Raw genomic sequence first — 14,429 nt, forward strand, 5'->3', positions numbered from 1 at the left:
CCCAGCCAATGCCCCCCAGCTCTGCGTGTGACACAGCCGCCTCCTGGAGAACCACTTCCTGTTTGCAGGGGTGCTGAGCGCCACATGATGCCGGCAGGCGTCAGGGGGAACTGTGGGTGCTCAGCCTGCCCCGGAGTCAGTCCCAGCTGCAGCCTTGCGCCAGCTGCATGGGTGAGACCCACGGAGAAAGCAAAGGGGGGAGGGGGCTTGATTCAGAGCCGGAGCAAAGCTCTGGAGTCCAATGCAGGCGCCACGGTCCCCAGCGCCCCCCTTCCCCGCGCACCCAGCAGCCTCCGCTCGGCGGTTCCACGTAAGAGGATTCCTCACATAAAAACCGGCCCCGGCCCCCCAGGAGGCCACGCAATGGTTCAGCTGCTCTCTGGCGGCTTCATTAGGCCGAGCGCCTGACGCTTCTTCGGCGTCGCCCTGAGATTTAAGAGCCCTCTTGTAGCCAGCGTTTTCTCCCCCTGAAGGTCAAGTCACCTCTGGAGCTCCCTTTTCACAAACCCAACAGATCGAGCTCTTTAAGTCACTAGCTATGAGGCCTTTCCTCCAGCCCCCCGAGTTACAAATGGGGCTCTCCTCTGCACCCTCCCCAGTTTTTCAGTGTCCTTAGAAAAATGTGTCACCCACCAGGGCTGGATCAGTTGCCCCGTCACGCCCGTGCTGCATACAGAGGTGATGTCCCCTCCCAGCTCGCTACTCCCCTCTGTGCACTGCTGGGGGGCAGGCTGGCAGCCTGAGGCTGGGGGCCAAGAAAGCTGCAGTGCGGTTATCAACCCCTTGGGAGATTCAGTGGAAAAGAGGCTCAGAGAGGCCTGGGCATGATGAGAAATTGCCAGATGTCCAGTTTTTTACCAGAACACCCGGGCAAACAGGGACCCTGGTGGCTCCAGTCAGCACCATTGACTAGGCCGTTAAACGTCTGGTTGGTGGGGCAGGCAGGCTCCCTACCTGGCTGCGTGTGGCTCCCTGGAAGCGGCAAAATGTCCCTTGGGCTCCTAGGTGGAGGCGCGGCCAGGTGGGCTCCATGCGCTGCCCCCGCCACAAGCACCAGCTCCGCAGCTCCCATTGGCCAGGAACCACAGCCAATGGGAACTGCGGGGGCAGTGCCTGTGGGTGGAGGCAGCATCCACTGTGCAGAGCCACCTGGCCGTGCCTCTGCCTAGGAACCAAGGGACATGTCACTGCTTGCGGGGAGCCCCCTGAGGTAAGCGCCGCCCCACTCCCCCTCCCCCTCCCATGCCCCAACCCCCTTCCCCAGTCCTGAGCCCCCTCCCGCACCCTGTACCCCAACCCCAGCCCTGAGTGCTCTTCTGCACCCAAACTCCCTCCTGGAGCCTGCACCCCCTCCCATGCCCCAACCCCCTGCCCCAGCCCGGAGCCCCCTCCCACACCCCGTCATGGAGCCCAAACCCCTCATCCCCGGCCCCACCCCAGAACCTGCACCCGCAGCCGGAGCCCTCACCCCCTCCCGCACCCCAACTATGCCCCAGCCTGGTGAAAATGAGTGAATGAGTGAGGGTGGGGGAGAGCGAGTCACAGAGGGAGGGGGAATGGAGTGAGTGGGGGTGGGGCCTCGGAGAAGGGGTGGGGCATGGGGCAGGGCCTCAGAGAAGGGGCGGGGCAGGGGGCGGGGCAAGGGTGTTCGGCTTTGTGCAATTAGAAAGTTGGCAACCCTAGCCAGGACTAGGGGGATTTGGCTCGTTAAGGAGAAGAACTAGAAAGGTCTTGACCCAGGCAGGGAAAATGATTGAGGGCCTCATGCAAGCTGATCAGTCCCTCCTCTTTGCATTGCTCTGGAACAACGGTTCTCAAACTTTTGTACTGGTGCCCCCTTTCACATAGCTAGTCTATGAGTGCGACCCCCCCCTTATAAATTAAAACCACTTTTTTATATATTAAACACCATTATAAATACTGGATGCAAATCTTGGTTTGAGGTGGAGGCTGACAGCTCGTAACCCCGCCCCATGTAATAACCTCACGACCCCCTAAAGGGTCCCGACCCCCAGTTTGAGAACCCCTGCTCTGGAATATGGGCGCCAGGGGATACTCAGGGAAGCAGGAGGGCAGTGAATCTAGAGCCAGTCAGAGACAATACTTCCCCATGCAGCAACCTGCTAGTTAGCGGCTGCAGAGAGCCAGCCGGACCAGTGCCAGGGTTAGCAGAGTGGCACAGGGCAGGCCGGTCCCTTTAAGAGGCCGTCGGGGTTCAGCTCCGACACTGGTGTTGCCTACAATTCCCAGGGTCCCTCTGAGAAGTCCCCAGCGTGCCTTCTTCCTGGGCTGCTCCCAGGAACAGGGGCTGGTTGAAGCCTTCTTAAAGGGGCAGCTTGCTTTGTGAGAAGTCCAAAAGGGCCAGTTAATCTAACGGCTGTTGATAACATTTGGGGCTAGGCAAGCGAAGAGAAGGGTGATCGTCGGCCAGGCAACGATCGCAAATATTCCCCTCTCCCGCCAACATGCACAGCCCTGACCAATCGAGCAGGGGCATTGGCAGCACCTTCGTTTTCCTCTGCAGCATCGGGCACAAGCAGGGCCTGGCTTGCAAATCAGCTAGACCCACAAGCTGATCCAGCGTGTAAACCCCACCCCTGCCATCACACCCTAATTCCTTCCCCACACAAGTGGGGCAAACTTCATCCCGGGTCTAACCCCCACTGAGGTCAATGAAACTCTGGCCCATGCCAGCTCGAGGGTGGGACAGGAGTGCTGGCCTTCTGTGGACATAGTCTGGAGTCATCTCTGTAGGTTGTGCATGTTGCTAGGAAAGGCCGTAGCACAACAAGGAGGAAGGACGACACAGTGGTTAGGTCACAGACCTGGGTTCAAGTCCCTGCAGACTCCCTGTGTGACCTTGGCCAAGTCACTTAACCTCAGTTCCCCATCTCTAAAGTGGGGCTAAAGCCCTGCTCTGCCTCACAGGGGTATTATAAGGCTAGGGATTTTACGGACTCTGAGGCACTCCGATATTGCTGTACGGGGGCCATGTAAGTACCTAGATAGATCCCTGTTCAGTGCATGGTTGTTTGCTGACTGGTGTCAGAAATAATACAGCGACAGCCTACAAAGGGAACAAATGTGCATCTCCCGAGTTGCTTGGGGTTTTGAAGCAGGGGATGGAGAAGCAGGAACAAACACGTTGCTGGGTGTGGGCTATCCCCAGGGACTCAGTTAATTCAGGTCTTCAAGGCTTTGGCTTTTATTGACGGGACGCTGCAGAGTGGGATTGTAGGAGTTGGGTCTCCAGCCCTTTCGATGGAGCCCTCTGGAGAAGGCAGGGCCCTGGGACTCAGCAGAACTGGGTTCAGGTCCTTGTTCTTTCTCCGACTCTTTCTCCGACTCTTGCTCACTCTTTGCCTCAATCGCCCATCTGGAAAGCAGAGGTAACGATCCTTCTTTCCTCTAACCTTCTTGTGTATTTCAATTCTAAGCCCTGTGGGTCAGGGCCTGTCTCTCACTCACAATGGGGCCACGCTCCAAGTCTGGGGCGTCTAGGGTCCTCATGCGGGACAAATAATGAATGATATTACCTCAATCTGTGGCTACGTCTGGAGTGAACAGGTCACAACTGCATCCTACGCAGCTAAGGATGCCGGCTTCTAAGAGCAAATTGCATCTGCTTGGCGACAGATCTTCTGTGACTAAATTGCTTGGTAACATAAAAAGCGGAGCGGGGACTCAGACGCTCACTTGCCCCCTTGAATGCGGTCTGTACCTCCTGTTAGTTCCATCTCTGGCCTGCCACTCTTCTATATACTTACAGTCTGGCTTGTTGACTAGTTAATGGACAGTGACTCAGCTCTTCATGGAGTATTTTGTGCCTCTCTCAAGCGGATCCTTTCCATTGGGGCTGAAAGTTTCTCGTTTCCCTTCCCAAATTAAGCGTGTTAAATGCGAAACATCTACCCGACGGGAAGGCAGCAGGGTTAAAAACAAAGCCAGGAAATGCAGAAAAGAGAGACAGAGGGGAATGTGCAGTGTTTACACACACTTCAGCTACTATAAGCCAGATTTTCCAAAGGACTCTGGCCCAGATCAAAGGCATTTAGGCACCTAACTTCCACTGATTGGAGGGGTCCGGGCCTCTAGGCCTTGGGTGCATCTGGGTGCTGAGCCCTTTGGAAAATCTGGCCTTATGTGTCCCATGGGGACTTGTGGGGTGCTGAGCAGTGTTTAAAATCAGGCCCTTATTTTGGCACCTAAATGGGAGTTAAGCTCTGCCGGGTGGGTGCTGAGATATGTACATCTAGTCCTGCACTGATGGGTATGAGTGAAACACCAGAGAGAGGTTATATTTCGTATTTTTTTTGTGGGTGTGCACGCTAACGTTTTCTGTTTATTCATTATTATTCTAGTAGAGCCCAATAATAACGATGCCTAGCTCTCACATAGCAGTTTTCACCAGTAGCTCTCAAACCACTGGGGAAACTGAGGCACGAGGGGTCAGAAGCAACTTGTCTAAGGTGACCCAGCAGAGCTGAGACTAGAATCCAGGTTGCCTGGGTCCCACTCCAGGGCTCTATCTCACTAGACCACACAGCCCTTAGGAGCCCAACACACGGATCAGGGCCTCAGTAGGTGCTGCACACAAAGAAACCAAAAAAAAAAAAAATACACTCCCTGCCTTGGAGATCTTTTGCAGTTCTGAATCTGCTTCATAAAATATACTTCACTCTCACAGAGAAATCTCCATCCACGGATTTCAAAGCACTGAACAGAACAAAGACAGCCTCGTTATCCTCATTTTGCAGCTGGGGAAACCAAGACACAACTTGGTTAAGTGTCTGGCCTGACAAAATCCAAAAGCCCAGAAAACACCCCTGACTGGGCGCAGATCTAAACAAGAAAATGTATACAGCCAAGCATTTCTCTAGGGGACAGTCTTGCACTGGCAGGGAGATGGACTGACTGAACAAGTCCCATCTCTAAGGTCGGTGATGCTATGCTATATACCAGTAGGACACACCTTGTTAGATTTGAGAGGATCTAAAGAGCTGAAAGCTCTTTGCATCTCATCAGAGGAGACAATCCCCTGCTTGTTTGTAGCCCCCAAAATCTGGAGTCCAGGATGGAATGTCTTCAATCCACCTCCCAGGACGCCGAGGTTACAGCCAGAGACCTGCGCTGGCAGCTGTAGCGCTGTGGTCCAAAAGCAGCCCCCAGTGGTCAGTGAAGATAATCCCCTCTCTATCTCCGCTTCCCTCCTCCCTTCTTTAAAGGTGACCTCTGCAAATCTTCTGACCGGTTTCTCCCAGCTGTAGCGACACGCACTGAACAGCAACATGGCCGAGCATTTCAGCACATTGTCGGCTAAACAGGACCTGCCAAATAACGCACAAATGGGCACGCTTGCAAATCCCGGACAGCGAATTGGGTGCCGAATAGTCTATTTGCACGGGCCCTGTTCAGTGATTTGGGCACGAAGAGGCACAAAGGCAGGACAACCACAGACTTCCCAGCTGTAACCTGAAGCTTCTCAAAATGCACTTGCTGGCAAAGGCAGAAATCTAGAGCGTGAAACACCTTTAGAAGTCAGAAGGCGCTTGTCAGTTTCGATTCAGGAAGCCCCTTGCCCAAAGAGAAAAGGCAATCAGCCAGGCACACTGGAGAGCCTGCCCTCCCTTCGCCATTCAAAGCGAAAATTCAGATAATCAATACAGCAATTTAGAAAAACTCCAAAGCAAGTTTCTCAGCCGGTCTCTGTCACTCACAAAACCACGACCGCTGGAAGCTAGGGCTGGTTCTGCTTTTCGCAGTACGGCTTGCTTGGTGCTGTGACAGTCTGTTGATTCAAAGAACAGGCCCCAGGGTCAAGGACGGTTCTATCGCAGGGTTTTATATTGCCGTTCAGCCTCGTGCCATCTGGGTGCCAGTGTTCCAATAAGGATAAACTTACATAGGTCAACTTTTCATTCAAGATCTAACAGGGTCCCTGTTGTGAGTGCCAATTATGGGAGAGCCACAGGGTACGTCTCAGTGCAATCCGAGGTGTGACTGGGGTGTGTGTAGACAGCTTTGATCTGGCTAGCTCCAACAACAGCAGCGGCAAAGCTGTGTGGCCTGAGTGCCGCTGTGACGTCACTGCTACTGTTAGTGGTGTTAATTAGACCAAAACTAGTTTGGGTTTGTCTACACATGCTCCATTCACACCTCTGGCTGCACTGGAGACAAACCCCAGACTGATTTAGGGGTAGTTGGTCAGGGATTTAGGTTGACCGCCTGGTATCCGCCCCTAGGCCATCAAAGGTTTTGGACCCATGTTATTTACTGGGGAACAAGTGATCCAGGAATAGTTTCGTTTTTTATAAACGTTGTTAAAAACTCTCAAACCTAAAAATATCTAGAAAAACCTCTCTCCAGAGCTGAGCTTTTACTAACACTGCTAAATTCAAACGATCAAAGCAAAATCAAACAAATTAGTCGCAGTATTGGATTGGAGCTGAATCATCCAATTAGTACTAAAAATAATCAATCTTACATAAATTCTAAGGCGTCTAAGGAGGCGGCTCTCCATTCAGTTCTAGATCCCAACCTCCAAATACAACTCCCCTAAAAATAAGGACCAAGAAAACTCCCAGCACAACTTGTTACTCATAGGCCACTTTCCATCAGTAGATTTCAAAGCGCTTTACATAGGAGATCAGTGTCATTATCCGTGTTTTACAGGTGGGGAAACTGAGGCACAGAGCGGTGACGTGACTTGCCAAAGGTCACCCAATGGGCTAGTGGCAGAGCCAAAAATAGAAGCCAGGTCTTCTGAATGGCAGGCCACACCCCCTCCTGCAACAAAGCCAGCTGATTAAACGCTCGCTGATCAGCGACATGAAAATAAAATCAAAACTTATACCATCAGCGTGACCATCTCCACTTTCTTCTCCACTAATCGAACCAGAAACATACGTTCTCAGGCTTCCTGGAAGCAAGGCGATTACAGTGCCCTTTCTATGCTGGACTCGGACTACAGGTCCGACAGCTTATCTTCCGAAAGCTACATCTCGACAGAGAAACAAAGACATTTGCCGGGAGGTCCGCGTGCCCGCTCAGCGGACGTGGGCTGGGGAATTTTCCTCCACAGGTGCAGAGGAAACCCCGTGGCACTGCCCATCCCAGCCCTCGGTCAGTGCACTGACATCGTGGCAAACCCACCGCTCCCATGGCCACTTCTCCGCTGGGCCAGCCCTAACCCCTGCCACCCCCGGGAGTGGGGGGAACAGTGCTCCGCAGTGAGCAGGGACTGGGACACACGTGCCAGGCTAGGTCCAGGCGGGCTGTCCCCAAGCCATGCCACAGTGGAAGTGCATTGGAACTGCTGGGCCAGGCTCTGAGCCACGGGGAGAGGCAAGTAACAAGAATCTCTCTAGAGGGCTGTAATTCTGACCATGGTGGGTGGATCACTGGGTCCGGGCAGAAGCTGTCACAGTAGAGAAGAGAGGGGGCCTGGCTCCAAGGAAGTTTCTATTGGGCGGCTGGACACAGACAGACCCTGTGGTTCTCTCTGGCTCTGCTGGCCACAGCCAGTGCTGCCTAGTGACACCATGGGCTGCTGATTACACTTCAGCTCCTGTCGGAAGGGAACAAAACATCGAGGGGGAAAAGAGCAGGGAGGAAGTTTGGATGTGGATTCGGGTCTGAGACGGAGCTTGGGTTCCAACGTGACCGCAGCAAGAATCGCGCCTTGCTGCTGCTGGGAGGTTTTGGCTGAAGAGGGCAGAAATTTCACATAATCTACTGACCTGGCAAGATGCTTGCCATCTCCCCTCCTTCAGATCTGACCCAGACCCACAAGTGTGGGAACCCGGATCCCAGACACCAACCCTGCCCTACTCTCCAACACTCAGGGGAGTGGGGAGAGTTGGTTTGAGGTTCCTTTTTGGCCCCATCACTACAATAGCCGCGATGTACATACCACACATAGACAGCCCCCTACTTCCAGCCAAGCAGCTGCGTCTGGCACAAGGACCAGAGTTGGTCCTTTAGCCAGAGATACAGGCTTTTAACTGAATCACTTGAAAAAACTACCAATCCATGAAGTTACATTTCAGAGGGAAAAACACCTTTTAAAACAAGGTAGCAGCAGCGTTTGAACCATGCCCCTGCCACGCTAAAAAAGCAAGAGTTTCTACCCCTTGAGCTAAAGCTCCATTAGCTTGTAGCAGTAGTAGGCTCTTATATTCTTATGCTGACCAACCACTAGAGCGCAGCAAAGCCCCGCCTTGCGGTTACGCGAATTCAGACTCCTTTTGTTAACCTAAACGGAATCAGTTCCGAGGCCCCAAAGGCTGCTGGGTTCTCCTCAACCCCAGAGCCAGACTGGGCTCAAGGGATTTCGATGATGGACAAACATATGGTTTGATGCATGACAGGAAAGAGCTCAGATGACGAGCATGGTAGAAGCATCTGCATAGAACAGATTAGACCGGTCACTACCTTTTCCCCATGTCGTCCCCCCGCCGTTCCACGGACGGGCTATCAAAGCCCGCTGCCCTGGGCTCCGACACAGACCTGCCACCCATAGGGTTCCCCTCTCACCTCGGCTGCTATTTCTTGTTACAGCCCTAATGCAGCAGAGGCAAGACAACGCAAGCCAGGCCTGGGCTGGGGGTGAGGAGGGCAGGCGAGCCCAGAGGGGCGAATCGCACCCAACGTTTGCCTTGGCTGCTGAGTGTGAAATTCAATCTCGCCCGGCGCTCAGAGCATGTCAAGTGCCTGCCACTTCCGCCCCCCTGGAGGCCAGGGAATAATTGAAAAACTCAATAATTTATCAGCAACTTTCACCAAGAGCAGCGGTAAACAAAGCAAGCAAAGAAACACCCTCTCCCACCTCCACTGTAAACCAAGCCATGGAGCATTCAACTGCCTTCCAGCGGCAGTATTTTCTCCACAGCCTCTTTCCCAAGCCCTGAGAACTACGGGAGAAGGTCGGGGCTTCAAAGCATCGTTTGGCTGTGGAGCAGTGCAGGGGCCCCCGGTTATATATCGAAGGCCGGGCACATGTCAGACCCGGCCCGGCATCAGCCATTGGGGTGATGTACTGAGCAGGAGCAGAGCTGATACGGGCTCTGGGGGACGTCCTCATGGAGAGATTCAGGGCTTGCGAGTTTGACGCAGATAGATCACTTAGTTTCGAATCTATGCTTAGCTCCCTTCTACGCCGGCCACTGAGTTGGAGATCTCGCTTTAAACGCAGTTGCAGGGTCTAACCAAGGATGCGGCCAGATCAGGTTTCAAACCGGGTTTCTAGTGCAAATCCCCACTTGGGTGGTGAAACCGAGCTAGAAACGAGTTTAACCGGCAGATCAGAATCCCTGCTGCGGTCAGCGGAGAGCAGAACGTTGCCCCCGCTGAAGGCTCGAGGACTTCTCTTGGCAGAGAGACACTTTGCAACATAAACCCACGCAACGCACCACCCCGTTGTGTACCCAACTCTGGTACTGATGTGCTTGTTCCTTAATATCCGCATGCCACAATCTTTGCTGCATTTAGTCCCACAGCACCCAGGAGAAGCAAGGCTAGGCTATTACCCCCATGGTACAGACAGGGAAACTGAGGCACAGAGAGATGATGTGACTTACCCAGTCTGTGTCTGAGAAGAGAATTGCACTTAGGGCTAGCTTCTTGCAAGCAAGCAAGGAAACCACTGAACCATCCTTCCACACATGGAGGATAGATCCATCAATGGCTATTAGCCAGGATGGGCAGGGATGGTGTACTCAGCCTCTGTTTGCCAGAAGCCGGGAATGGGCGACAGGGGATGGATCACTTGATTACCTGTTCTGTTCATTCCCTCTGGGGCACCTGGCATTGGCCACTGTTGGTAGACAGGATACTGGGCTACATGGACCTTTGGTCTGACCCAGTGTGGCCGTTCTGATGTTCTAGTCAATGACTCACAGCACAGGTAACCCTCAATCCTTCTTCACTTCAAACCCGTCTTATTCCTGCAGCACTGAATCTAACCTGAATCTTGCCAAAGGCACCGTGAGCACTGGGTGTCAGCAAGGATCAAAGCCCAGTTTTCAGAAGAGATTAGGGCCAGATAGTCACGTGCTCAGTGCCCAATCGCTCCCACGTGCACCTTCTCTTGAAACTCTGGCTCCTACGTGCATGAGGCGTTTGGCCTTTGTTCTCGGTAAGACAACAGAGAAAACATGCATTTCTACAGCCCCGTCTCTCAAAAATACCTTCAGGCATTCCAGCGGGCCTGTGCACTCCCACCCACACGGAGAATTTAACCCAGACAGGGAACAACTGGGGCTGAAATATGCATAATTAGACAGTGGAACTCATTGTCACTGGATGTGACGCAGGGCAAGAACTTAAGAAGAATCAAAGAGGGATGGGATATGGATAACAAGACTACCCAGAGTGATAACGGTTAATGTTAATACATTTTTGGAAGGGATATTAACCTTCCTGCATCAGGCCTTAAACCAATCCCTAATTAGGATGAGACCTTCATGGGGGGCAGATATCTGCTAGGGTGGGGTTTCCTGCACCTTCCTCTGAGACATCGGGTGCTGGGTGCTGTCCGAGACAAGATCCTGGACAAGGTGCATCATGGGTGTGATCCAGTCTGGAGTTTCCTGTGTCCCTAATTGAAATATGATCACCAAGCTCCTCTCCCAATGCAAACCACACCCTCTAGCTTGCCCAGAGCTCGAATGATTAGATACGCCCACGTGTGCCCTGCAGTCTGCTGGGCATTGCCTCTGGATTCATTCCTGTGGCTGAACATTGCCCGGATTCTCCAGTCCCATCTACACCCTGATAAAAGATACACCCTCTGCCACCGTGCTGCCAGCCAGTGAACCTGGCATGGGGCCGGGCTTGCTGCAAAGCTCTCCAGACCAGCCTTTGGTGATGGAAAGATGGAGACAGCCTCTCTCCATGTGTGAATGCCCCAGACTGGCAGCTCCAGACAGCTCTGGGTGTTGTCAGTGCAGATGACATCTTGCCTGCCTACCCAGCTGGAGAAATGCCTAGGGTGGGAAGCTGTCAGAAAAGGCTGGGAGAAAACAACAGAGATGGAAAAGAAGGGTCATGTGTGGAAGAGGCAGACGGTTCCCCTGCGATCAGACAGAGAGAGGGATTCAGAACCAGGAGGCAGCCACTTAGCCACCTTGTAGCTTCTGAGCAGGACAGAAAAACACGGACATGTTACGTTTTGGGCTAACAATGCATCTCACTGTCCGTCTGTTTATCTGCCTGTCTCTGATCGTACCCTGCAGTGCACCCACCGGCCTGGACCAGTAAGATCTGGCCCCAAAATACTTCGGGGCAGATCTCCTGAGGGCATAGAGCAGGAGGGCAGTCTGGACGGAGGAAGAGGGAAAGGAGAAGAGACTCACATGCTAGTCATCTGGGTGGCGGCATTCTGGATGAGATGGGCCATGGGTCTGATCCCTGTGTTTCTGGGAGAACATGATGTGCTCTGAGAGGTGCACGAGCAGGATCTGGGAGCGTCGGGGTGGACCGTGGATCTGCCAGGACCTCTGGTTTGGTAGCAGCAGCTTAGCCTTGGTGCTTTCCCAGTCTTACACCCCATAAGGGAGAGAACCCACCGCAGGAACCACCCTGCACCCCCACCTCTTGGCCACTCCGGCCTCTCCCTTGCTTCCTCTGACTGACCACTGGAGTGGCAGCATGGTCTGCACGAACGGGCACGGGGCTGGGAGATCCTGAGTGCTAATCCTGGCTCTCTGTGCTCTTGGGCTAAGTCACTTTGGCCCAGGTCTTGGGGCTCCTAACTTCCATGGAAATCAACAGGCGTTAGGTACCTAAGCCCCTTGAGGAGCTGTCAGGTAACACTGAGCTGGAATGAGGCAATGGCCAATGTTTCTAACCAGAGGAGCCATAGCTAGTCTCCAAAATCCATATTTAGCCACAGATTTCAGAAATGCCTCTGGGAGTAGGCGCACAAGCCCCACTCAAGTCAATAGGACCTTGGCTCCTAACTCACCTCGGCACTTTTGTAAAACCCACCGACGTTCAGCCACAGGGGCCTTACTTGAAGCCCCTATTTTTTGATCCTTTGGGCCAGCATCTGTCGAGCACTGGGGATGTATAAAGCACTAGACAGCTGCTACGTCTTTAGTACCAAGGCCTCCTGCCCTCAGGCTGTAACATAGATTCATAGATTCTAGGATTAGAAGGGACCTCGAGAGGTCATCGAGTCCAGTCCCCTGCCCTCATGGCAGGACCAAATACTGGCTAGACCCTCCCGGATAGACATTTATCTAACCTACTCTTAAATATCTCCAGAGACGGGGATTCCACAACCTCCCTAGGCAATTTATTCCAGTGTTTAACCACCCTGACAGTTAGGAACTTTTTCCTAATGTCCAACCTAAACCTCCCTTGCTGCAGTTTAAGCCCATTGCTTCTGGTTCTATCCTTAGAGGCTAAGGTGAACAAGGTTTCTCTCTCCTCCTTATGACACCCTTTTAGATACCTGAAAACTGCTATCATGTCCCCGCTCAGTCTTCTCTTTTCCAAACTAAACAAACCCAGTTCTTTCAGCCTTCCTTCATAGGTCATGTTCTCAAGACCTTTAATCATGCTTGTTGCTCTTCTCTGGACCCTCTCCAATTTCTCCACATCTTTCTTGGAATGCGGTGCCCATGAGCCGCCCTGGCCTAGACTGTGGTGAGCGGTGGAGAAATCCAGCATGGTCTAGTGGATTGAATATGGGGCTGGGGACAAGGGATTCCCAGGCACTGCCCTGCTGTGGATGAAGATGGCCAATGACCTGCTCTGGGATGTGATGTACTGGGTTGCAGGTGGCCTGGCTCTGATGGCCTCTTAGGAGAGCAGTGTGCCTAGTCTGGAATGTATGGTGTGGACTTTGCTAGGGGAGAAACGGTCCCCCCGCCACACTCAGGAAAGCAACCTCCTCAAGAAGGACATCACTCACCCTTGTTCCTCCATCATCTCCTGCAGCTCCATGCACTTCAGCTCCACCCGCCGCTTCCGCTCATGATCCAGGATCTCCCGGTGAGCCTTTTTCACCAGGCTGGGCTCCACCAGACGCACCTCCTCCTCTGGCTTGTGCCAGGTGCCAGAGGCGCCGGGTTGGGGAAAGCCATTGGCCGCCTCCTGGGGAGAAGGCATCTTGGCCCCGTTATTATATAGGGCCATCCCAACGTGCGCCCTCCGACTCCACAGCCCCTGCGAGGGATAGAAACAAATTCATGGTAAGTCATTTCCAGCTTCCCTGTCCCCAACCAGGAGGGAGGGGAAAAAATACAGCTGAGCACTAAGCCACTCTGCTAAATTAATACTGACAGCTTAATGGGGGACGAGCTGTTCTAATCTGCTTCTCAGCACATCGGGGACGCACACCGGCAGCCAGGCAGGGCGGCTGCTGTTAAGTCAGAGAGAGAAGGAGATTCTAATCCAGGAGGGGTCCTGGAGCCATAGGGATGCAAATGAAAGGGCAGTGCGCAGTGGGCACAGATCCCATGTCATCCAGCAATAAAAGCATCACGTGAAAGCCCCTCCTTCAACAGGGGATCTCATCCCTGGACCAACTGCAGCGAGGTCCAGCTTGGTTGGCTTTAGAAAGTGAGGTCCCACTCAGCAAAGAGACTGTAGAAGTAGCATCTGGGTTCATCGTGTCAACAGGATTTTCAGCTCAAACCTGATCAGTTTACTAGCAAATGCCTGGGATCTGAGAGTCAAGCTGGGTTCTTTTCTTTCTTGCACATCATCACCAGTAATCAAGGCTCTGCTGGCCAAACCATGCCGTTAGTGACATCTGTGCAACCCCATTGTCTTCCTATTTGCCCTGGATCACAACTCTGCAGCCGCCACCCCCACATCTAAACCAGCATTACATGTGTTTAACTGATTGGAACTTAGCAAACAATTCTGCTGCTGATACACCGGGAGGGCCAACAGGAATGAAATGTAGCCACAATCCATTTTGGTTCCTAAAGCCAGCAGATCCGACTGACACACACAAGGAAGCAGGTCTGTGGAACTAGGAGGTGTCACTTAATAGAGCGCCTCGTTAGAGGAGAGCTGCATTTCAAAGAGCACCACAAGACTGTAGTCACCTATCCCTGGAAAATCTAAGGAGAGCTGACCCGCTGGGATTCAAATCTGTATTCACAGTAAGGCAACCCACGTGCTTATCGCTGTAGCCAGACTTACAATGCGGCTCTTCTGTCTCCCTGTAGAGGCCGGACCATGCCTAGAGCTGTGTGAATCTGTTACTGCCTAAGAGCTACAGAGCTGGTTATTAAGATCACATAGGAGCGGCTCACGCTTTTAGAGCCAGAAGTCCCGGGTTCAGCGCTCACAGACAGCCAGAGCAGGGGGTGGCTTATACACCAGTCAGTCATCCCCTCTGGTAGTGGTAGCATTCAACCTGCTTCAGAACCGCTTCCCCGCATCTTAATTTGATCCTGGAGTTTGGTCAC

The 14,429-nt window shown here is 53.0% G+C and overlaps 1 protein-coding gene across 1 annotated transcript in view; it reads right to left on the reverse strand.

Moving 5' to 3' along the window:
- Window positions 1–14,429, reverse strand: part of SRRM3 (serine/arginine repetitive matrix 3) — a 173,005-nt gene that overhangs the window by 72,519 nt on the left and 86,057 nt on the right. The window contains exon 3 of the mRNA XM_034752981.1: window positions 12,920–13,173. Within this exon, the coding sequence (XP_034608872.1) occupies window positions 12,920–13,143 (224 nt within the window). The 5' untranslated portion in view covers window positions 13,144–13,173. The remainder of the gene's footprint in view (window positions 1–12,919; window positions 13,174–14,429) is intronic.

The sequence above is a fragment of the Trachemys scripta genome, chromosome 18 (genome assembly GCF_013100865.1).
Source record: "Trachemys scripta elegans isolate TJP31775 chromosome 18, CAS_Tse_1.0, whole genome shotgun sequence".
NCBI lineage: Eukaryota > Metazoa > Chordata > Testudines > Emydidae > Trachemys > Trachemys scripta.